The 22,624-nt window shown below is 52.9% G+C and overlaps 7 protein-coding genes across 7 annotated transcripts; 2 read left to right on the top strand and 5 right to left on the bottom strand.

Moving 5' to 3' along the window:
* Positions 1-1,207: 1,207 nt before the first annotated feature.
* cch1 (calcium channel protein CCH1) lies at positions 1,208-7,780 on the bottom strand (the record flags this gene model as incomplete). Its single annotated transcript, XM_025632830.1, has 3 exons — positions 5,980-7,780; positions 3,607-5,928; positions 1,208-3,559 (listed from the first exon to the last, which is right to left on the bottom strand). Exons 1-3 carry the CDS (start codon positions 7,615-7,617, stop codon positions 1,208-1,210), a joined length of 6,312 nt encoding a protein of 2,103 aa, XP_025497386.1. The 5' UTR covers positions 7,618-7,780.
* Positions 7,781-8,894: 1,114 nt separating this feature from the next.
* BO82DRAFT_360285 (uncharacterized protein) lies at positions 8,895-10,296 on the bottom strand (the record flags this gene model as incomplete). Its single annotated transcript, XM_025636759.1, has 3 exons — positions 8,895-9,492; positions 9,586-10,142; positions 10,246-10,296. 3 exons carry the CDS (start codon positions 10,294-10,296, stop codon positions 8,895-8,897), a joined length of 1,206 nt encoding a protein of 401 aa, XP_025497385.1.
* Positions 10,297-10,800: 504 nt separating this feature from the next.
* BO82DRAFT_349704 (60S ribosomal protein eL6) lies at positions 10,801-12,203 on the top strand. Its single transcript, XM_025633939.1, has 3 exons — positions 10,801-10,929; positions 11,278-11,613; positions 11,685-12,203. The coding sequence occupies exons 1-3, from the start codon at positions 10,828-10,830 to the stop codon at positions 11,835-11,837; spliced, it is 591 nt and encodes a 196-aa protein (XP_025497384.1). The 5' UTR covers positions 10,801-10,827; the 3' UTR covers positions 11,838-12,203.
* Positions 12,204-13,077: 874 nt separating this feature from the next.
* Positions 13,078-14,361, bottom strand: BO82DRAFT_427954 (sterol desaturase family protein; the record flags this gene model as incomplete). The annotated part of the gene is made up of 2 exons (XM_025640403.1): positions 13,078-13,809; positions 13,882-14,361. The coding sequence occupies 2 exons, from the start codon at positions 14,359-14,361 to the stop codon at positions 13,078-13,080; spliced, it is 1,212 nt and encodes a 403-aa protein (XP_025497383.1).
* A 510-nt stretch (positions 14,362-14,871) lies between these two features.
* Positions 14,872-16,386, bottom strand: ksrA (3-dehydrosphinganine reductase). Its single transcript, XM_025638366.1, has 3 exons — positions 16,104-16,386; positions 15,911-16,042; positions 14,872-15,859 (listed from the first exon to the last, which is right to left on the bottom strand). Exons 1-3 carry the CDS (start codon positions 16,245-16,247, stop codon positions 15,026-15,028), a joined length of 1,110 nt encoding a protein of 369 aa, XP_025497382.1. The 5' UTR covers positions 16,248-16,386; the 3' UTR covers positions 14,872-15,025.
* A 196-nt stretch (positions 16,387-16,582) lies between these two features.
* On the top strand, positions 16,583-18,759 carry BO82DRAFT_427952 (Sas10/Utp3 protein). Its single transcript, XM_025640402.1, has 2 exons — positions 16,583-16,816; positions 16,882-18,759. Exons 1-2 carry the CDS (start codon positions 16,633-16,635, stop codon positions 18,630-18,632), a joined length of 1,935 nt encoding a protein of 644 aa, XP_025497381.1. The 5' UTR covers positions 16,583-16,632; the 3' UTR covers positions 18,633-18,759.
* On the bottom strand, positions 18,747-22,569 carry BO82DRAFT_408329 (MutS family protein MSH5; the record flags this gene model as incomplete). Its single annotated transcript, XM_025639685.1, has 17 exons — positions 18,747-18,959; positions 19,016-19,154; positions 19,218-19,256; positions 19,335-19,536; positions 19,610-19,721; positions 19,792-19,873; positions 19,932-19,966; positions 20,016-20,217; positions 20,266-20,355; positions 20,405-20,501; positions 20,568-20,922; positions 20,993-21,028; positions 21,076-21,153; positions 21,207-21,600; positions 21,655-22,030; positions 22,086-22,178; positions 22,227-22,569. The coding sequence occupies 17 exons, from the start codon at positions 22,567-22,569 to the stop codon at positions 18,861-18,863; spliced, it is 2,772 nt and encodes a 923-aa protein (XP_025497380.1). The 3' UTR covers positions 18,747-18,860.
* Positions 22,570-22,624: the final 55 nt, after the last annotated feature.

Below are 22,624 nucleotides of genomic sequence, written 5' to 3'. Positions count from 1 at the left end.
GCAAACAGACCCTTCACTTCCCTTCACTTCCCCCCTTCCCGCCCCGTTTCCGCTCCAGCCGAATCTTTAACTGCTGAACTTCTTTCCGACTGCAGCAACATTCTTGTTTCCTTACTCGGGGCCGGTTTCAAGGGGTTGTGTGCTGCGCAGAGCAGAGCAAGCACCCTGCCTCCCTCCTTTGGACTCCGTCTCAGTAATAAGTTAGGGAAAGTCCAGTACCGTCCAGGACAAGACTTCTTCACTCTGTCCGCTAAACCACAGTGCAAGCCAATTGCCCGATCCGGGGCAAAAGACCCACCCCAAACCAGAGATCACGCCCTGTCATTCCAGCTAATTCCCGCCCCTTCAGGTTAGTCTCCCTGGCAGTTGAATGGTGAACCTGCTCGCCCTGCTTCCCTCGAAAAGGATTCCCTCAGCCAGGTGGTGGTCACGTTTGACGAGTATCTCTCCCCAATCTAATTTAGGTCCAAGAATCAGGGCGAACAACGCAAATCAGGCGGAAAAGAACAGCACGCCCCCCAAATAAACCAACTAATTAGCGACGGGAGAAAATGACAATCATGATGTAAGACCTTTTTTTTTTTTTTTCTCTTCTCACTCCGTCATCTCCCAGTGATGATGAGAAACAAAAAAGTGATAGGTCATGCATTTGCATTGCATTCGATCCATCCACGTGATGGATCTATACCAAGGCAGGCAGGCAGCCCACCCTGCAAAACAACACAAACACCACACAACGCAACACCCGACTACCTGACTAGATCACTCCAGTATGCTCGATACAGTTCTCTTCCATGCTTTTGGCTTCGATTGGTATTCTTCAAGACCCAATTTACTGGGAGCAGCAGAGTTCCTACGGAGTCACAAAGGAACCTCTTAGAATCGAGTCTTGCTGTACAGTACAATGTCACTGAATGCCACACTGTATCTATCCACATAGTCCAATTCACCCGTATTTTCAGTCCAAATCTCATCATCAACATCATCATCACTTATCATGATCCTGGCTCCTCCCCCTGTATGTACTGTACATGGAACCTCTCTAGCATGCTTCCCTTCCGAGATACAGAATGTCTAGATGCAGAGCTAACAAACAGGAATGGCAGAACGCTAAGCGAAAGGGAAAAAAAAAAAAAAAAAAAAACACAAAAACACAAAAATACCATGCTCCACATGGGCACAGGCTCACAAACAAATTCACGCATATTTACTCGCCCGACCGTCGTCGCTGCGTGAAACTACGCCGGATACTCTCGCCCCACGCCGAGTCGCCCAGCGACTGCATCACGTCGTTGACGTTGGGCGGCCGCTCCGACGTCGCGCTCTGGATCTCCTCCAGCACGTCCGGCCCGCTGCCGTACGACGAGGTCGTGTTGGCCCGCTCCCGCCGCGGCGACAGCGACGGGCTGATGCTCGACCACTCGGTCGGCGAGTTCGCCGCCGAGATGCGTCCGCCCATGCTGGTGTCGATCGGGGGCAGACCGCCCAGTCGGGACGGGCCACCGCCGTCGCGTCGCGTGGGCGAGGTCGGGAACAGCATCGGCTGGAGGGGCTCCTCACCACTACCGAAGGGATCGGCAGGGCCAGGGGCCACGTTGGTGATGGCCGTGGGCTCGTCTTGCGACCCGTCATCCACGAAGATCTCCGGCACCGAGAACTGTGGCACCGCGCTCATCCGGGCCGACTTCTTGTGCTCCACCTTGCGGCGGAACTGCCGCGACCAGTAGAGCGTGTCGAAGAACCCGATGACCGTCTGCCGTCGGATGGTCTCCTGCACCCGTTGCAGGCGGGCCCGGCGGCGCAGGAACTCCTCGAGCCGGAGACTTTTACTGTCGCTGATCACGTTATAATGCGCCAGGATCATGAGACACGAGTGGAACGAGATGCCGCGCACCGGGTCTGCAGACACCAACACTTCCTCGTAGAATGAGTTGAGCTGCTGTCGTCGCTTGCGGATATTCTCGACCGGGATGCGCCGCAGGATGCGAGACATCTTATCCAGATCAAGCCCCTCGACCACTCTCCGATGCGCAAGGAGCGAGTCGCGCCGGTCAACCCGACATTCTTCCAGAATCTGCGGGATCGTGAATTCGCCGTCGTAGATCCGCATGGAGAACATACCGGACAGCTCTCCCAGTAGACGCGGGAACTGCTCCTTGGTGATGTATCCCGTGCCATCTGGATCATACGTAGCCCATGCGTGCTTGAAGCGTCGGACGTCTTCGCGGCTGATGGCGTAGAGCCCGCTGCTCTTCTGATACACGTACGAGAAACTCTCGAAGATCAGAGACGTGAACAATGAAACAAAGAGGTACATGCTGATGATGTTCCACGCAATGAAGAGCGAGCGAGCCCACGGTGCGCTGCCACAGTCATCATCGAAGTAGTTGCTGCTGTACGTGCAGTAGGGCGGTTCCATGGTAGCGAAGTCTTCCATGACCTCGTTCCATCCCTCCCCGGCACTCATCCGAAAGAGGAGGATCAGGGCGCGCGGGATGTCGCGGAAATTGATATTGTCGCTTTCTTGAGAGCCGAATTTGGTCAGGCCAAACGCCTGGTTCATTGCGATCGCGAAGACCAGGAACAGCACAAACCAGGTGGCTAGCAGATTCCCAATCGCCGTGAAACTGGCTGCAGCTGTCTTGAACAGTTGGTCGAGCTGATTGTTGCGAGGAATGATCAGCAGTGTAATCGACACAAGGAAGAGTTTGTTCAGCTCCGAGACGACATGGCCTGAGTTCGCAAAGGTGAGGATGGTCGTGATCAGGGTTCCAGGTACCGAGATCAACGAGTAAAGGTCCCAGGAACTTCTGCTGAATCGGTGCCAGCCAAGGCCAAGGATTCGGATCGCTACATTGGCGATGTAGACGATGTTGAACGCAAAGAACAAGATCTGTCGGATCGAATTCCACAGATGGGGCTCCGGGTAGAACTCCAAGACCAAGAGCAGAAGATGAAGCGTAAGAATGCAAGTTACAAACCTTGCCCATCGGCCGTGCTTTTTGACAGCCACGCGGTAGCACCACATCTTCCACTTTTTAGTCTTGTTGTCGAAGGACCGCTTGGAAGGGTTGATCTGCCTCAGCAGCTTCCGTAACTCCAGCCACGAACGCTGTTCCGCAGTAAGATAGGCCACTCCGGTCTGTTCCGTATAATTGCGCATAAAAACAGACACGAACAAAGTCAGAACGAAGACGGCACCGAGCAAGTTGAACACGATGAAGAACAGCCCGTTCTCCGGCGCAATGTAGTCCTGAGGTTGCTGTCCGACCCCCACAATGCTCATTGCACTCTGCTGCACATCGATCCACCCTTCTTGGGAGACGATCTGGAACAGAATGAAGAGGGAGTCTCCGAAATTGTCAAAGTCGTAGTAGGGGTTAGCAGCAGCTCGAGGCGCAAGCACATCCCAGTTGGAAGGCGAGCTCATATACTCGCCGATGCAGGCATCCAAGCTACCTGCTACATCGCCATCATTGCACTGGACCATCCGCCCAGCGAAAAGCGTGACCCCGTAAATAGCGAAGGGGATCAGAAAACTCATCGAGACCGCAGCAGCCTAACAACATTAGCATTTGCAACCATCCTCGTCGGCAGTGAACCTACAGCAATGACCTTCCATCCTCCAACGATGATGACCGAATGAAAAGTACCCTTGGCACTATCACTGACGTTCAACAGTCGCAGAGCTCTGAGTGCTTTGAAAGCCCCAATTGCCCGGGTCAGACCCCAGTCCTGATACAACGAACCTCCAACACTGATCCAAAGAGTTATCAAGACGATACCATCAAGAAAACCCCATGAACTCCGGAAGTACGCATTAGGCGTCCAGAAGAACCCATCAGCAATGACTTTGATGAGTGCCTCGATCGTGAACAAGATCGCAAAGCCCATGTCCGTGTAAGTGAACCAGTCTCGGTTATTTTGGAAGTGAGTGCTCTGGTAGATCGGAGTAGTAATGCAGGCCAGCAGAACCATTGCGACAATGGCGGCATAGATGAAAGCAGAGAAGGTGAACCATACGGGCTTATATGGGTCGACACCCTCCACTCGCTGGGTGCCGCGTCCGGGACCGACCATACGCTGGCAGAACTTCCGGACTGCGTTATCCGGCGCGAACATGAACAATGACTTGTTGTAACTGGGGTGGCGCATTAGGTAGTCGCGTTGAGCCCGCTTTCTCTGCTCGGCGGCCGATACAACTTCCCGAGCCATTGTCCTCGGATCCAATTCGTCGTATGCTCGCGAGAATTTCAGCTTGGAGTAGAACGGATTAGGCTCTCGACGCATGACAGATGTCGCGAACTTGTTCCAGGTGCGCGAGAAGATACCAGGCTGCGACGTCTCCGCTGTAGTCGTCGTTTCCAACGGCACGCTTTCCCTCCGTTCGGACTCTGGCGGCTCCTGCTCGTCGAGAAATTCCTGCACAACAGCATCCTTCAGTAGCATCTCCAGTGCCGCTGGCCCGTGATCAAGAGGATCCTTATAGCGCTCCGAGTTCCGGCCCATCATCAGGATCTTCGAGAGGGACAGGTTTCCCTGCGAAGACATGTTGACTTGCTTCTGCTCCAAGAATGACCTGACTTGCTGGAGCCGCTTCTCGTCTTCTGATACATCAAAGCTTTCCTGGATCACAGCAATGAACATGTTCAGAACGATGAAACAGGAGACAATGAACCACATGATTAGGAAAGTTGCCGAGATCCATGAAGTCTTGTAGGTTTCTGTGTATGCCGTGGCGTTGTACAGGATGTCCGTCCAATTCTCGCTAGACAAGATCTGATACATCCCCAGAAACGAGTTGTAGATATCGGAGAAAGTAATGTAGATGAAGTCTCCGCCATCATCTTCCTCCGGGATTTGACCCCGAAAGAGCTCCGTTGCGAAGATGGATGCAAGGAACGTGATCAGGAAGACGAAGACGATAAGATTCAGCAATCCAGTAGCATTGCGGAAGACTACCATGATAAGGTTCCTGGTCACCGTGAACGCGAGGACTACTCTGTACACTCGAAGGATTTGGAACATCGTGAGGACATCATAAACACGAGTGTTCCTGATGACAGGGATTTGAATGACACAAGTCACAATCACCAAGCCCAGGTCAACCCAATTCCGGGCTTTGGTATGGAAACTGCGCCAATCCGAGGCGAAGCGCAAGAGAATCTCAACCAGGAATACGATGGTAACAATAATCTCTGTGTTGTCAATAAGAGCCTGGCGGTCAGCGCCCATAGAAGCACTTCTTTGGGCTTGCACGACCAAGTCAAAGATGATGATACAGACCCAAAGCCATTCCGTCTTGTCATAGATGCGTTTGATGGTACTTATCTTGCGGGCAGACGGGTCCTCCTTGTCGGTCGACTCTATCTTCTGCACGGCGAATGCACTGCGCTTGCTTTCTTCGCGGATGACTTGGAAAGAATGCGTAATGACCGCAACCAACAAGTTGACCATCCACAAACTCAGAATGATCAACCCACACACAAAGAAAAGAGACGCGGCCAGGTAGTCACTGTCGGTAGTGTAATAAAGAATGTCCGTAAATGTGTTCGATGTCATGATCACAAACACAAGCTCCAGCGAGTTGAGGATGTTGTCAAAGCTCATAGTCCCATTGTAAGGGTTGTCGCCTTCAATGCATAAAGACCCTTGAGGACAGATGTAACCCTTCGGGCTGGATGTGGCGGGAAGCCCGTCAGCACTTAGCCATGGCATGTGTTGGCCGTCATTGAGGTAGCCACCACAGAATTGTTCATCCTGCGTATAGTTGTCTTGACCATTTACCCCGATCCAAACACAAGTTCTCCGCAAGCTGGACTTGAAGCTCTGGATGCCGACAATGGCAAACAGGAGCCAGAAGAAACCAATGAGAAATGCAACGTGCACGAGCAGTGGCGCGGCCTTCTTAAGACTTCGCAGGATAATCTAATTGAGTTAGCTAGATGTCAGCTGTACAGCGGTGAGTGCTATGCTTACAGAAGTACCATTCGTCAGGGCCAGAAGACGAAGGATTCGGAGGCAGCTGAGCATGCTAAAGACATACAGCTGCTGGCGAGTCTCGACCCCATAAACCGAGAGAAAAAAAGAAACCCAATAAGCGATCAACGCGACGAAGTCGAGACGGTTGAACGAGTGGCGGAGAAACGCACGATGAGCCAGTCTCACGCGACTCTTCTGCAACGGATCATCGGCTAGTTGGTGCTCCAGTTGATGTTGATTTTCCAACTGATTTAAGCCTCCCGTGAACGTCCGTATAATCGAAGCCTGCGGCTGCTCCGGAGCGACGGATGACTTTCTCACTGAGAACTGACGTTGGGGGATGATGAGGTTTTTCCCCTTTTCAATCACGGCTTTCCTGAAGCCCAATGATCGGTCGATCGTACTGTACTCAGCAGGGTTGATGATTAAGCCGGACACCAGGATTCTAGCGCCGACCTCGAGGGTATAAATGATGAAGATCGCTAAATAGACATAATCCGTGGGGGCATTGCCCCAATTTACATCGCGAGGGTGACTCCAAACAGAACGAGATGACTCGACAGTCAGTAGGATTGTCTGAATGAAGATCACCAGCAAGATAAGAGGCTCAGTGAAAGGGTGAACCAAGATGTCACACAGCCACATTCGGAGAGCATTATTCGGGCCCAGTAATCCCAGGGACTTGCCCCTCAACGGGTTGCCAACCTCGCGCCACGCCTTGCTATTCGAAGGTAGCTTTTCGTGATGATGAGCCGCCGGGCTGCGAGGCGTGAGGGGAGACGGTGTATCGTGCGCATAGTCTGGTAAGGACGGCAGGGCCGGCGGTTCCTCCATCCGTGCATTCTTGTGCGACTCCTCCCTCAATATCGACTGCTCCACAACCTCCGATTCGTTACTAAGGTTGACGATACGCTGAGACATAGACTTCATCATCGAACTGGCTCGCTGCAAAGCCGACCCGGGGGCCGAGGGAGACAGCGAGCGCGACCTTTCGCCGGGGCTGCTCAACCCGCGCCGTCTGCCATGAAAACCGCCCTCCAGGTCGTCGCCCAACCGTGCATCCGCATTGCCAGCAGCAGCAGCAGCGAACTGGGCTGTGGGCGCACCGTAACCGCCATCGTGGTGCAGAATGTCTTCGGAGCTGGAGGCGCCACCCATAGGCTGTACGTTTCGGATATTTGTCAACGGGGTTGTATCGGTGTAGGTATCGGTGTGGGAGAGATAGTTCTCGGCCCCGTCCAAGGGAACGGTGTCAAGGTCTATACTGGAGCCATCGCGGGTAGGTTCTGGCGTGAGAGAGGCACGGTGCGAGGGGTCGAAGCTGAGTCCGACCGAGGAGATTGCTTGGGCGAATGCGCCCGGGTCATCGATCGTAGCGCCTTCGTCCTCATCGTGGTGATGCGGGGGCACGCCGACCACCCTGTCGATCGGAGAGTCATGCGCGATGCGCTCGTAATTGATCCCGCTGCGGCCTCTGCCGGTCAATGACCGGCTCAGCCTGCTCGCAACTCCACCTGCGGTATTTCTCGGCTCGAGATCAGAGTCAAATGGTCCAGAGAGGTCCTGCAAGGGAATTGAGTGCTGGGAAGAGAGGTGTTCGTCGTCAGTGCCGCGGTCATGGCTGCTGGAAGCCATGGGGGGCAGTTCTGATGCGCTAACCGAACGCAGACATCGCAGGCCGCTGCAGGTCCAGAGGGAGTCGGGAGGATGGGAAGACGCAGGGCTCCCAAACAGCAGTCGAGAGGTGCGTGCGAGGGTGCAAATGCAGGGGGAAAGGAAAGAAGAAATTCACCGCTGGAGGCGGAGGGTGCGGGAAAGAGCTGAGAATTAGTAGTAGTTCGATCAAGTAGTGTACTGAACTCGTAGGTACGAGTACGTAGGCGAAGCAAAGCAGTCTAAGTTGAAAGAGTCAAAAAAGGGCTGAAAGGTGACCGAGGTGGGCTCCCCGAGCGGAAAACGTGGGCCAGGATCCAATCAAAGCCAGTGTCCGACCATGATGAATTCGAAATTCGATCATTAGAATGGAACACTCAGGAAGTCAGACAGATGGGGAATGGAAGACCCAAATTGATCATGTTTTTTTTAGGGATGGGGGGGGGGGAATTCACTCGGTGGGTGGACAGATTGGCAGAAACAGCAACGGTGTATGGACGTATGGACATGATGGACGTGAATTGAGTGTCTGGAACTACGCCAATGCGGCCCTCGACTGGGGCGATTTACCCATCCACGACCTCTGTATGGCTGAAGGGGGAGAGGAAGACCCCCAGCATTTGCTAAACATCCGAGCCTTATAGGAAAAAATGGTTCTAAAAAATAAATAAATAGAAAAACATCATTATTCTGGTTCGATGGATCATTTCCCTACCCGCGGCCTGCCTCATGCTTTCCTCTTCCCCCCCCCGTCCCTGACAGAATTGAGCAACCTATCAGTTATGTATTCCTGATTTTTCTTTGGTACAACGAGTCTAGATTTTCTTTTCTCCTCCACTCTAAACTACGTACGCAGTCCAGCACTCTTCATACCTCCTTTCAAACATCACTCACATCCATCAGTCGAGATCAACATTCCACAATTGACTGAAAGCACAGTACATACTCAGTAATCATAGCCACCACGCGCGCCACACCGAACAAGAAATGGCTGCCTGCGACCAAAGCTGGTCCCCACCACACCTCCGGGGTATCCAAAAATAGAGTCCACTCTCCGTCCATGGAGTTTCATCCATGCAGAACCCGCTAATTTGCGTGTCTCAACTCTCAAGGCGTCACAACACCAGTTGACTCCATATTTAATATACACTCATCCTAACTCATATGAACACGTTAGGGCCGAGAGATAACTGGGAAATTCTAGGCATCATCGAATAAAAACATTTACTGTAACTATTGACAGGCTAAAACTAGAAAATCTAATCAGTCTCCATCCGGTTGTTTCCTTCGGCTGTCGTATCCTTCACGTGGTTCCGCACGCCCTGGAGGAACGCTTCGACAGCATCACCACCCCCTAGCGGAACTCCCCCTCGACGCATGAACCCGCCATTCTCCACGGGGATCTTGAGGGCTTCGCTGATGCTCGGTAATCCACCATCTCGGATAGCCACGGTCAGACTTGCGAGGCTCTGCGCGAACTGAGGCGAGTGCAGAACTTTCCGCAGGATGTCTTTCTTCTGGTCCTCGTCGAGGGATCCCATGGCGGCTTCCGCGATCTCGGGGTCCTGATCAGCTACCGCCGCGTCGTCGATATCTTGTGCCAGGAGGAGAAGCGACGGGGGCAGGAAGCTCAGCAGCTGATCGACGGTCTTGGCGTCGGCGGCCGCCAAGAAGGGAAGCGTAGTTGACGGAGGAAGGAGATCTTGCAGAGTAGTGAAAGGCCGCTCGGGATCTTGGGATTGGCGCGCCCCCCCGCCCAGAGACTGCAGAAAGCTCTGCACGACAGATGAAGGATCCGAGTCAGCAGCGGCCCTACAGGCGGAAAACTCCCAGTCAGCACTCCGTACAGTAGCATATCTATGAAAACTATCAAAAAGCTCGAAGGGTACAGCCAGTCCGCCCAGTGTAGAGATAGGGTGAACACGAGGAACTGTCGAGATATGTACCTACGCTCTTCCACCATCAGCACCGCCCTCCCTCGATCCTTGACCCTCTTCCCGGACATCGCCCCCGGTAGCGTCAGGGCCAGCACCTCCACTGTTGCCTCCGTGGTTGTGGCTGGGGTCGTGGTCCACGCCCTCTACATCCTCCATGGTCTCGTCGTCGTCGCCACCGCTCGAGGGGCCCCGAGGCAAGTTGGCAATCTCTTCTTCGACGTCCACCTCCTCACCCTGCAGCAACGTGTTGATAATCTCACCCAGTCGGATATCCCTGGGGCTGAACCAGCTGGGGTTGCCACCCTCGTGCTGCGACTTGGATTGCAGCCAAAACAGGTACCGTTGCGAGCTCGACGAGAACTTCAGGACGTAAATGCGACCATTGGTGGGGGCAGCGTTGCCAGCCGGCTTATAGGGAGTGAAGGTTCCGTCGGAAGGGACCATCACCAGATCCAAGTCAGGTTCGGTGTGAGGGGCAGTTCTCGGGCGCCAGCAGAAGTGTACCAATTCATCTTCGATGTAGAGGTAGATGTATCCGGGGGTGGGCTTGGGCTTGACAACGTTGCCGGACTGATACACCAGGAGAGAAAGACAGTCAGCATCGGCATCGGAAGAAGGGATGCTATGTTTCCAGTGTGTGGAGGGGAGATCGGAGCTCTGGGAGACAACTCACCTCAAGGTCACAGATACCCGCTTTGAAGGTGATGATTGGGGTTAAAGACATGGTGGGCGAGGTGTGGATGAACAGGAGGATATAATTCTGAGAAGACCTTTAAAGCTGAAGGTATTCCAGTCAAGCAAAGATAGCAACCGAGGTTGCTCTGAGAGTTGGGGGTGGAAAGACTGGTAGGTTAGGATAATAGACAAAAGCTGTACAAAGCGAGGTACGTCAGTTGGAAGTTACCCGCAGTAATGTTTAGGTCGATGGACCAGCTCTCTCTCGGTCTCTCTCGTTCTAACCTACTGAGTAAGACAGAGCCAAGCGAAGTGCATAGTTGTGGTCTGCCGACGACCCGAGCCCGTCGGAGGTGCCGCCTCAGGCATCCAGCGGCGCTATCGGCTCTATCGCTATCAGACCCCCTCCGAATCGGCACTAGCGCCTTTCGGCTAGGGCTCGCGTTCACACAAACTCACACTTTCCCGACCTGGGGCGCAAAGCAGCAAGTCACACATCAACTCCAGCAACCACCCGCCGTCGACAACCACCACCTCCCCCCTACATTCTTTTCAGACCATCTTCGTCCCGGTAGCCAAAATGTCGGACCTGACGAAGCAGTTTGGAAAGGGCCAGAGGACTGTGCCGGCCCAGAAGGCCCAGAAATGGTACCCCGTTGATGACGAGTCGCAGGTCAAGAAAGTCAGTACACCGACATCACCCTGAGAGGCACAGCGCCAGAATCATTCCGAACCGACCAGAGAGGCTTCGAAGATGCGATTTGGAAACTATGGACGAATGCGACAATTGCGCTGGTTATGTTATGAAGAGGAGGAGACCCTCTCCGGGTTCGGAGATCCGGGGAAGATGAAAAGGCAAGAGAGAATCAGGGCCAGTGGTGTCAATCGGACCATGAGCCTTCGAACATAGGGGACAAATCGCATCTTCCGGCCCTTCTGGATCGGCAATGGTGGTTCTGGATACTGTGGTGGAATCGCAATTGGGGATATAGGTCGTTTCTCTAACATGGCCTCTTTTTCACGATTATAGGTCCGCAAGACTATCCGCCCCGCCAAGGTCCGCGAGAGCCTCCAGCCCGGTACTGTCTTGATCCTCCTCGCCGGTCGCTTCCGTGGAAAGCGTGTCGTTCTCCTCAAGCACCTCGAGCAGGGTGTCTTGCTCGTCACCGGTCCCTTCAAGATCAACGGTGTTCCCCTCCGCCGTGTCAACGCCCGCTATGTGATCGCCACCAGCACCCGCATCGACATCAGCGGTGTTGACGCCCAGACCGTTGAGAAGGTCTCCGCTGCCGACTACTTCACCAAGGAGAAGAAGGCTGAGAAGAAGACCGAGGAGGCTTTCTTCAAGCAGGGAGAGAAGCCCCAGGTACGTTTTGCGTCCAGTCGGTCCTCTCCGGAAGACGAATACTGATTCGATATGTTTTTCCCTCGGTACAGAAGAAGCAGGTCGCCAGCGCTCGTGCCAGCGACCAGAAGGCCATCGACCAGTCCATCCTGGCCTCCGTCAAGAAGGAGAACTTCCTTGGCAGCTACCTCGCTTCCAGCTTCAGCCTCCGCAACGGTGACAAGCCCCACGAGATGAAGTGGTAGATGTGTGACGCGGCGGCCGCGGGTTCGGTAGTTTTTGTGTGGAGGAATCCTGTCAAAAGGCGGCTAACCATGCAAAGTCGGCGTTTCTCTCGGTCAAGTGTGGGAAAAGCGAACTTGCAACGCCGGGAAAGGGGACAAAAGACCAAAACAAAAGAAATCAAAAAACAAAACCTTTCATGAAATAAATGTAACTCGATTCAGGCCTCATGTTTGCTTAGGATTGCGGTTTTTTCAAGAACTTTTTTAATGCGGACAAAAAGGACCAAAAGAAACCGGTTTGTTATCTCTTTGTTTCACGAAAACCCCCCCGTTTTGTTTCTTTGGGTCTGCTCTCGTTTGTTTTTGCCCATACCCCCTTTCCCAGCGTGGCCGATTTTGCCGGTATTGATATCACCCAGCCGAAATGAAATGAAACCAAAAAAAGCAGAATACCTCTCTTCCAGCTTGTCTACCTAATTGTTATCTATAAGCTCTGGACCAATGCCAGGTTCTGGCGGCACATCACATTTTCAGAGAAATCCATGTTTATGATAGACTACTATCAGTTCTCCCAGTAGTATCCAGTGTCTCCAACCCGACTTCGTTACGACGAACCTGTTGTTTCGAGTTCGTAGGCCGATAATAATGATTCTAGATAGACTACGACATTCTGACTACTCACCGAAGCACAGGATGTAACACGCTGTATCTACTCATATATAATGAGAACCTCCTTGTAGCGAACCTCGCTAAGCCCAGCCCAGGCTATAATAAACATAGCAACCCACTTCGTGACCAACACAATTGGTGGTATTAATCACTTCTTAGGATAGAAGGGTCTACATTCTGGAATCGGCTAAAGCCCCGGAGTTGTGCGTTTTCTCTCGATCCCTCCTCCCACTCAAGGCAATTTAGATAAGCGGGCCTACGGAGAAAGTAGACAACCCCAACTCCGATAAGAAGATCCCTCTTTTAAGGCTCCAACACTCTCTCTCCCCCACACAGAGCGAAAATCCCACAACAACAACCACTAAAAAACAGACGGAAATCACAACCTTTCAACAAATCATATACAAACTAAAAGAAGAAATCTATACAAAATCTATACAATAGCCTCACTCCCTTTTGACCCCAAAGCCATACAATACATAAACTCATTCATACCCTTAAGGCATGACGTAACGACCAAAAACAATAAACCAACAACCCCAAAGAAACACCAACAACACCAACAACATCCCAAGATCGACCACCCTCACAATCAAGACTCACCCTCCTCCCTCCCCCTCCGCCTCGCCCCCCTCGTAGTCCGCCTAATCTTCGGCTCGCCCGCCCAATAATTCTTAACGCGACGCAGCTGCGGCGCCGGGGGCTCCATCCCCACCCCCACAACCCCCTCATCATCATCCCCTCCCAACGCAACAAAATTCCCATCCTGGTGATCATCAGCATAAGCCGGCAGATCCTCCATTAGCATACCCGCCTGGCGGAGAACGGGATGTTGACGACGGCGATGCTGAGCGCGGCCCTCCTCCTTCCCGCTATTCGGCCGCAGCCGCCGCCGCCGGGGCGGCGAGGGCACGACCTCCCCATCTTCCTCGACGAACTTGTCGTCGACGGCCGTGCCCATCACCCGATCCAGAATGCCCCAGGGCCCGAAGTTGCCCGTCCCCAGGCTGTGCAGGTGCGCTTCCATGTTGCGCGCCATGCCGCCGATGAAGAACCCCGTCGGCATCGGGGAGTAGCCGCTATACGCGAAGGTCTCCTCGAGGGAGACGATGGCCAAATAGACCAGGTAGGAGACCATGTGCAGGCGCCACAGGGCGACGGGGAGGATGGTGGGCAGCCAGCGGCCGATCAGGTAGGCGAGCGGGTGGTCGTAGTGTGCGGTGAGCGGGTAAGGGGCGCGGAGGGCGTGGTACCAGGCGGCGTGCAGACGGGCGAGAGGGTTCTTGGTGTGCAGAACCCAGCGGTGGATAATGTAGCTGAGGATCTATACGGTGAACAAAGTGTGCACGTTAGCGAACGATAAAACCAAACCTGAGGAGACGGCAGGCATGCGCACCTCTCGAAGGATCAGTCCCCAAAAGATTTCCAGGACCAGAGACCACGGGAGAGGAAGCTTCAGCGTCACTCTCACCAGGCTCACCTTACGGAAGCGGCTGGCGAGGGTATGTTCAATGGCACCTTGGACGGCGACGCCCAGGACCAGATTGAAGAGCGCCCACACGGCGACTTTGAGGTCCTTGCGCCGGATCTTGCCCCGTTTGTTGCCGGCGGGGAGCCCATATTCGCCCTGGGTCTTGAGGAGCACGGCGGCCGAGGGTGTCAGGATGTCGAACAGGAAGAACAGGAGCGAGGGAAGAGCATAGCACAGCACCCGCACGGTGGCAGTGCCCACCAGCTCAACGCGGAGAGCCGTATGCGACAGCACCAGGGTCGCCCATGTCATGTAAAAGAAAATCAAATTGACGCTGGTGCCGCAGAAAGCCCACACTGGGGCGATGAGGAGAGAGAAGACCGGAAGCGCGAACAATGGGTGCATTGTTGTGACCGATCGAGTTGATCGCCGTATGAGTAGCGATCAATTGACAATGTTTATTTGTACCAGTAAATATATATTCTCGTATAGCAACGGCGTTGGAAACCTTTTTTTTTTTTTTCGTCACGCGCGATGATGCAGCTATAGTCTAAATCAACAACACCCACGGAGATGGCGATTCTCGAGCGAAGACTATATAACCATTCCGATTTTGTGGATTGAAAGAAGTTGGTTGTGACTTCGTCGGTTGGATAACGCGACCAAAAATCCCCCCCCACCGTGGATAAGCCGCCGGTGCTTGGCCCCGGCTGATTTGGTGCATCGCGCCTTCGCCGTACTTCGCTTTGTTCGCTCACTCAAGCCACCAATTCTATCTTCCTTGTCCCTCAACAAAGCAATGAAACAAGTGCACCAAAGAACATCGGACTTTCGTCCTTGGTTTCAATGGAAACCTGCGCTCTCTACCTCGATTCTCTGTAGCTATTTCTGTGGAGAGACAAGCAAAGAACGTGTCGGACAATGAAGCATGGATTAAGACTACGGCTATATGTACATGTTCTTTAGGAATGAAGATAATAATGGCTGCAAGAATGAGGAACGCAGCTCCGGGTATCTAGGACATAGACCAGGCAACAAGGACTCAAAGCAGAGCGAACAGCACGACACATCAATTGCCATCAGGGTTAGTAGGAAGACCGTGCTTCACTCCCCACTTCCAGGCCTTCCGTCGCAAATCGAAAATCACACCAGGAAAGACCAAGTTACTGAGCCAACCGGTCAATGTGTCTTTGATGATGGAATTCCGTGGGCTGGGTCCAAGAGCCGACCCTTTCATGAGGTCGCCCACGAACATCGTAGTAATCAAGTATTCGCCTCGCTCAAGGGCACTAATTGCAATGCCTGCAACTTCCTGAGGGGACTGTGGCTTGTCGGCCTCCTCCAGCTGCTTAGTCAAAGCTGGCTTGAGTTTCTGTTCGTTGTCGAAGCCTGGGCTCAAAATTCCCATGGGAAAGACCGTATGAATCTTGACATCTGCAGCTGGAGCCTCGCAGCGTGCCTTGGAGGTACGAGAACCATTGTAGATCTCAATCTCCTGGCTGAGAGTATCAGACAAAGAGCGAATAGCCGCCTTGGCTGGGGAGTAGGGAGCGTAGCCCGCAATAGGCACGAAGGCGAGCGTGGAGCAGGTGAAGATGAGGTGTCTGGTTGGAATTGGAGCTTGCCGACTGGGGCTGATAGGGGTAAGCCACCGCTGCAGAGTTGCATGGGCCGTGTTGGCTGCAGTCCAGTACACGGTATCCATCTGATCCCGTAGCGACTTAATGGGCGTCTCGGTGAAAAATCCAGGATGGCAGTATCCTGCGCAGCACCAGACGATATCGGGCTCTTGTCCATCGTTCCATTCGGTGACCTCAGCCATGATACGTTGGCACTCTGCAGGGTCGGTCAAGTCCGCACTGATGTAGTGGAACTTTTGCCGCTCAACATTGTCCGCCACTCGCTACAATCACCATAAGCGTTGAACCTCAGCAAGATCAGCAGGATGACTTACCTTCATGGTCTCAATCGCAGCCTGAAGCTTGGAAGCAGTTCGTGCTACAATCACGACGTTGGCCCCCATTTCAGCAAGCTGACAAGCAACTGCCTTGCCCATGCCCTCGGAGCCGCCAGTGATCACTGCGGTCTACATAACAAATGAATCAGTGCCCTGCTTGAAAGGAATCAACCCATGGGATAGCACATACCCTGCCCTCAACAACGAAATGGTTACGAGATCCGAATCCGAGCATCTTGCTGACGGTATAGATTAGTATTCCGCAGAGGATGGTCGAAACTCCCAATATAGTTGGGGAAGAATCGTAATGGATGAAGGATAGAAGTTGATGCATGGGGGAGAGCAGAAAGGAAGAAATTCAAAACAGATGGAGTGCGAGAGACTAAGAGTCCACAAAGGGGGTTCTTCCTATTCCTGTCAAGAGTGACCTGCTCCTGCTATTTTCAAACAATTGGATTCGAACTATTGTTGACTGTTGTTGACTGTGGAATCTTTTGATGTTCAACTGGAAGGAACAATTGCGGCCTCGGTAGACCTTCCCGTCCCACCCCGAATCAAACGGTGCAAACTGCCCTCCAATCTGCTCTCTTTTCCGGGCTAGCGTTACTCGGGCGGTGAGCGTCCCTCCCAAAATTTTATCGCAAAAGTTTATCGAAACCGGAGCGGAGGGTATAGCTTCACATCCCCAATCCCCATACTACACCTTACCAACGCTCATCATGGGTAAGAAAAGAAAGGCCGGTGGTCGCCCTGCGGCCCCCAAGAAAGACAACTTTGGGCCCTCTAAATTTGACATTGAGGAGAGATTCGATGATTCTGAGGATGAGTTCCAAACCGGTCGCGATCAGATTCTGTTGGAGGAAGCACCAGAGGCCAAGCGTCGTCGCAAGGTAGCTGAAGATGGTAGGCGGACTCCAATCAGCTCTCATTATACTTATAGTACTGGTTCTGACCGAATGTGATCACAGAGGCAATGCTGCAGCCATCGGACGAGGAGATCATGGGCTATGATTCAGCCGACGAGGATGAGGACGAGGACGACGAGGACGACTACCAGGAGGATGGATACGACGACGATGAAATGGACGATATGCCATCGAAATCCAAGAAGCGTGCCGGTAGTCAAGAAGCCGATTCCGAGGACGAGGAAGAAGGCCTTGCCGCATGGGGCTCTTCGAAGAAGGACTTCTACAATGCCGACCAGATCGAAACGGAAGCCGATGCGCTCGAAGAAGAAGAGGAGGCCAAGAGACTTCAACAAAAGCACCTACAAAGCATGAACGAGGAGGATTTCGGCTTCGACGAGACGGAATGGGCCGAATCCGGAAAGGCGGACGATGTGGAGGAAGACAGTGGAGAAGTGACGGAAGTCCTCCCACAAGTCGAGATCACCGAGGATATGAGCACGGATGAGAAGCTAAAGATTCTCAAGTCGAGATACCCCGAATTTGAGCCGCTTTCGAAACACTTCCTGGAACTCCAACCCACTCTCCAGGAGCTCAAGAAGGCCGTCGAAACTTTCAACGCCGATGATGACTCCGAGAACGCTCCCGACTATGCGCCCGTCGCCGTCGTCAAGTTCCGTGCCCTCTCCGCATACCTCGGTACTATCAGCCTGTACTTCATGCTCCTGACCTCCGCCAAAGACGCGTCCGGCAAGCCCATTCCCCTTTCCCCCGCCGAGCTCCGCGCACACCCTGTGATGGCCACTCTCGTCAAGTTCAGGAAACTCTGGGAGTCTGTCAAGGACCTCAGCGAGCCCGAATCAGAACCCTCCGACATCTCCGCAGACGAGCTTGAGGAAGACGAACTCTCGGATGTTTCCGAGGTCGAGATGCCGACCAAGAAGGAGCAGAAGGACAAGAAGCAGAAGAGGAAGACCAAGGCACAACTGGCAGCTGAAGCCCGCCAGGCGGAAGCGGAAGCCCGGAGAGCGAAGAGACTCGAGGAGACCGAAGCCAACCTGGCCGATCTCTCCAAGCTGGTCACTGCGCCCAGCAAGAAACGCGCGGCTCCGAAGACCAAGACGGTGGCTAGGGATGAGGACGACTCGGACTTCGGTGATGAGGATGCCCTCACCGCCAAGGAAGCCGAGGAGAAGGCCAAGCAGAAGCGCTCTCTTCGCTTCTACACCTCCCAACTTGCACAGAAGGCCAACAAGCGTAGCGCAGCCGGCCGCGATGCTGGTGGTGATGCAGACTTGCCTTATCGCGAGCGCTTGCGGGATCGCCAGGCCCGCCTCAACGCCGAGGCCGAGAGGCGTGGTAAGCAGGCGCTCAAGGAGTCCGAGCAGCTTGGTGGTGACAGTGACGAGGAGGATGACCGCGTGGCTAAGCAACTCCGCGGTGGCGAGTCCGATAGTGACGATTACTACGACATGGTTGCAGCTCGCTCCAAACAACGGAAGGACGACAAGAAGGCGCGCGCAGAGGCTCACGCTGCTGCTGCCCGTGAAGGTGGCGAGGTGCACTTCCAGGAGGAGGTCGGGCCCGATGGCAAGCGTGCCATCACCTACCAGATCGAAAAGAACAAGGGTCTTGCGCCCAAGCGCAGCAAGGACTCTCGCAACCCCCGTGTCAAGAAGAGAAAGAAGTTCGAGGAGAAGAAGAAGAAGCTGGGTAGCATGCGCCAGGTATACAAGGGCGGTGAAGGCCGTGGTGGATATGGTGGTGAACTTACTGGTATCAAGAAGAACTTGGTCAAGAGTGTCAAGCTCTAGTCTCGTTTCTCCATTCGATGGATATATACCACTGCTGCTTCTCACCGGCGTTTTCTGTGTGCTAAAAAGGAGGGTTTTTCTTACTTGTACATATATAATCCATTTGATGATACAAACATTGTCCACTATGAGTCTTCATCGTCCACCTTCACTATGTTGCCAGTAGTAGAAGTTCACTAAAAGTACGTTGTCGATCGTTGGGTCAAGACTGTCAATCTTGCACTCCACCTACGAACCCTCAAACAATTTTTCGAGCACATCCTTAACATCAATCAACTCATCATACTCCGAGAGATCCAGGGCCAAGAACTTCCTCGCGAGCGTATCCTGTAATCTTCTAAGTCTCTCTCTCCTGTTAAAGCAGACCGCAAGATTACACATACCGCTTGCTCCAGGACGCGCATCTCCTCAGCCGAGAGCGTAGCGCATGCAGCGATCAAGTTCTCACCACGCGCCGAGAGGGTCGCGATCTCGCTCGCCCGGTCAACAACAGCTTGACTGATACCGTTCATCGCAGCGCAGCTTCATCGGAAAACAATCAGCATAGACCTCGGAGTATTATCACGCAATGTGGGTATGACATACACTGTTCCGAAGCTCTTATTGCTCCGTCCTGATCGGAAGCTGGTTGATAAAAAGCCCAGTATGTCAGCATGCCTACCCACCAAATTCACGTCCAAGAAAGCCGAAAAAGAGACTCACTTGTAGAGGTAAGTGATCTGGTCCTCAGTCTTGTGTGATGGCTCAGATAGTTGGACTTCCATATGTCCTAATTGTAGCCGGGGTCTGGGTCTTAGGAAGCCATTCTCAAGGATCTCGTGAAAGTGCGTGGCAGCAACGACTTTTGGCGAGCTTTCCAGATCAAGCAGGTGTGTGAGGATACCGCAGGCTAGACCAATGCCATCTTTTCATATTCGCCTGGAGCATCAGTTTTCTGTGTCCAGCCCGATGTATGACTTTTGGTTGAAGAGACTGACCGTTTTCGCTGGTGCCTTTGCCGAATTCGTCGATGATTAACAAGCTGCGGTCAGTGATCTGCTTCAGATCGAAGGAGATTTGTTGCAGGTCACGCATGAATGTGCTTTGGATCTGTCTCTCGTGCAGGATAGTCAGTGGGGATCTATGGTTAGTTTTTCGCACTGGATAGGCTGGTTTGTACCTGTGAGACGCTATCTTGAGTACTCGATTTGACTATAAGCTTGTCGGTTATCCCAAGCTCGGCGCTGGCTGCTGGCACGAAGCTGATAAGTCATCTTAGCACTTCGGTGAAATGGTCTCAAGGGAAGAGATCTTCGCAACCTTCCGATTTGCGCAAGGTAGGCAATCAGAGCAACCTGTACACTTAGTATCCGCTGCTCGTTCGCAAGAGGGGAACGAACGTACTTGTTTCATGTACACACTCTTTCCCGAATAGTTTGGTCCCGTCAAGAGAAGCATGCTTGGGCCATGCTCTTCATTCATTCCATCGGGGTTGTCTTGGCACGTCTGACTCGATGAAAAGGCTAGGCAATCCGATGGGGTTCCACCCACCAAGTAGGTGTCGTTGGGCACATACGAAGAAACCGTCAACTCCTGCAAGATGTGCCTTTTGCGATGTTAGATCCGATACATGAATCATAAGTGGCTTCCTTACCGACCACCTCTGATCTTGATGATGTTCTCCGGCACCATTTTAGGGCAGACGAGCTTATAGAAATTTGCTGCTTGAGCCATTGCAAGGAGGCTATGAGCTTAGTGACACGTCAAGTCAGTAAATCGGGGAAAAGGGTTACCTATCGAGCTGGCCACATATGTCAGATGCCTCGAGCAAGCTCCTTTCAAATCGGAGCAATCTCTGCGCGAGATCGTACACTATCTCGATCTCCTTTTCTGGTAGGAAATCAAGAGCGTCAGATCCCATGTTGCGAGCAAGTACAAAGACGAAGAGCGCCATACCGCATATGAGGCCATATATATCACCTAATTTCTCGTCCAGCTCTCTCATTCTGAAGTCCTTGAAGTAAGCTCTGTTCTCTGTGAAGAACATGAGATTCCATTCCTCCTCTGGACCCCTGTAAGCGGCATCACCCGCCTGGTTCAATGGTATCGCGATGTTGAAGCCGAGCTGGGGGAAGTAGATGACATTTACATCGATGTCATAGAACTCGGGAATCTCTCCGGCAATCTCTATGGCAATATTCTTGAGCAGGCTGTTGAGCCCATCATAAGTGTCTCTCATTCGGTCGAGTGCTCGATCGATTCCCGGCTTTACGACTGTTCTTCCCTGTTCCTCTGAGCTATCTATGTCGACCTTCGAAGAATTAGCCAAGGTTGACAAAAGAATGCGCGCGACTTACAATCTCCTGAATCATTCTTCCCACCCTGTATAGCTGAGCTGCTTCGAAGACACGAATAGCCTAAGCCTCATCAGCGAAGGTGCCACTGAGCCGAATATCTGACTGACCCGCTGAAGTAGGGCTAATCCGTCAGCACCAGCACCTTCTCTCAAGGCATCGTATATGTCGATGCCATAGAAGGCAAACTGTCCTGAGTAAGTATTGACATGGGAAATGAGCACTGCGCATAATGACATACGGCCAGCAACGAAGCCCAAACCGTCGTTTTGAAGCCTATGACTTTCCCACTTCCTGTCTCGATGCCCTTGCGCAAGTTCACTATCACATAGCGCAGGTTCTTGATGTGCTTGAAACTATTGGTCAGTTTCTCCAGAGAGTTGTAGTTGTCAGCTCTCAAGTAAGCGCTAATAAAGGCATGTCGTTCCTGGATGACATCGACATCCACACTCGGACGAAGAAACATTTGCTTCAGTCGATTCTTGCCCTGGGGTGTACGCGCAAAGCGCTGAAAAAGGCCATAGACCGATAGACCCTCTTTGGAGAAATTGGACTTTTTGCCTTGGTTCACAATGCTAGGATGGGATTCTGACTCCATGATCTGCAGCGATGAGAGAGTCCTCTTGTTGACGAACCTTCACTGTTATTAGATGTTGGGCTCATAATACAAGCCAGATCCCATCACTCACATCGCTCCCGGCAAGCTGAACATCTCCACAGATGTCACCCGATAGGTCTCCGAAGCTTGGTCGGTAGCTATAGAGGCAGAGGCTCTTCGCCGTTGCAGGTGCATGAGGAGAGCGCCCGCGCAGCCGATCGTCACCGTGTTTTCCATCTCTATCGAGCTCGATATGTGCAGCAGCTTGCCTTCTTGCAGGGTGAAGTCCAGGCTCTCGGAGTCTATCTGCTCACTATCAGCGAACCCATTATGTGGCACGAGGAATCGCATCCGTTGCTCGTGCTTTGAGGATATCCCCAGAGTCACCAGCTTATTCTTTGCGTTCTCGTAGCCGAATTCCTGCGATGGACGGATGTCTAGCTGAAATGGAAGTAAAGACCCGCTCTCTGCACAGTGAAAATTTGTTAGACCTCTGAGGGTTGACGTTTGCTCCCAACATACCGCTGTCTGGATCGATCATTTGTCTATCTTGCAGGGCGTGGGTGTCTACACGAGGTGAGAGCAGAAGCATCGTAGGGCTGGTCTGAAGAATTACTAACGCATTGTCAGCTTTTTAAAATCAACAAAAAGGACAAGACCTACAGCTGTCGATGACTTCAGAGTCTGAATTTCGTAAGTCTCCCAGCAGATAGAGCTTCTCTTCTCGAACAGAGTAGTAGGAGCACCCCACAGTTCCGGATTCCCGGCTATCGATGGCTACAATGACTTGATCTAGTTCATCGTCGGCCGGTTGCAAGGATAGATCACTATCAGGAATATTCTGCCGTGCTTGTGTCGCTTCGTGTGGAAATCGTGGACTGGGCTGCAGGACGCTGGGTTGGCGTATACGCTGCGAGGAGCCATGCATAGCCAACCTGGCGTTAGTAGAGCCCTGGAGAGACACAGACTCATAGACAGTACGCCTTCTTTTCACAGAAGATCTCATCGTTGTGCCAAAGTCGAGATTGAGGTGATTCGGATTGGGTACGTTTGCAGGAGTC

The sequence above is a fragment of the Aspergillus uvarum genome (assembly GCF_003184745.1).
Source record: "Aspergillus uvarum CBS 121591 unplaced genomic scaffold BO82scaffold_1, whole genome shotgun sequence".
Lineage (NCBI taxonomy): Eukaryota > Fungi > Ascomycota > Eurotiomycetes > Eurotiales > Aspergillaceae > Aspergillus > Aspergillus uvarum.
Note: the sequence above shows the minus strand (reverse complement) of the source record. Positions and strands in the feature narration are given on the sequence as shown.

Bases quoted from the DNA above. Each gene is read 5' to 3' on its own strand.
- BO82DRAFT_349704 (XM_025633939.1), top strand. From the start codon at position 10,828: ATGTCGGACCTGACGAAGCAGTTTGGAAAGGGCCAGAGGACTGTGCCG. The intron at 10,930-11,277 runs GTCAGTACACCG...TCACGATTATAG, and splicing joins ACGAGTCGCAGGTCAAGAAA to GTCCGCAAGACTATCCGCCC. The intron at 11,614-11,684 runs GTACGTTTTGCG...CCCTCGGTACAG, and splicing joins AGCAGGGAGAGAAGCCCCAG to AAGAAGCAGGTCGCCAGCGC.
- ksrA (XM_025638366.1), bottom strand. From the start codon at position 16,247: ATGCATCAACTTCTATCCTTCATCCATTACGATTCTTCCCCAACTATA. The intron at 16,043-16,103 runs GTATGTGCTATC...TTTGTTATGTAG, and splicing joins ATTTCGTTGTTGAGGGCAGG to ACCGCAGTGATCACTGGCGG. The intron at 15,860-15,910 runs GTAAGTCATCCT...TGGTGATTGTAG, and splicing joins CTGCGATTGAGACCATGAAG to CGAGTGGCGGACAATGTTGA.
- BO82DRAFT_427952 (XM_025640402.1), top strand. From the start codon at position 16,633: ATGGGTAAGAAAAGAAAGGCCGGTGGTCGCCCTGCGGCCCCCAAGAAA. The intron at 16,817-16,881 runs GTAGGCGGACTC...ATGTGATCACAG, and splicing joins TCGCAAGGTAGCTGAAGATG to AGGCAATGCTGCAGCCATCG.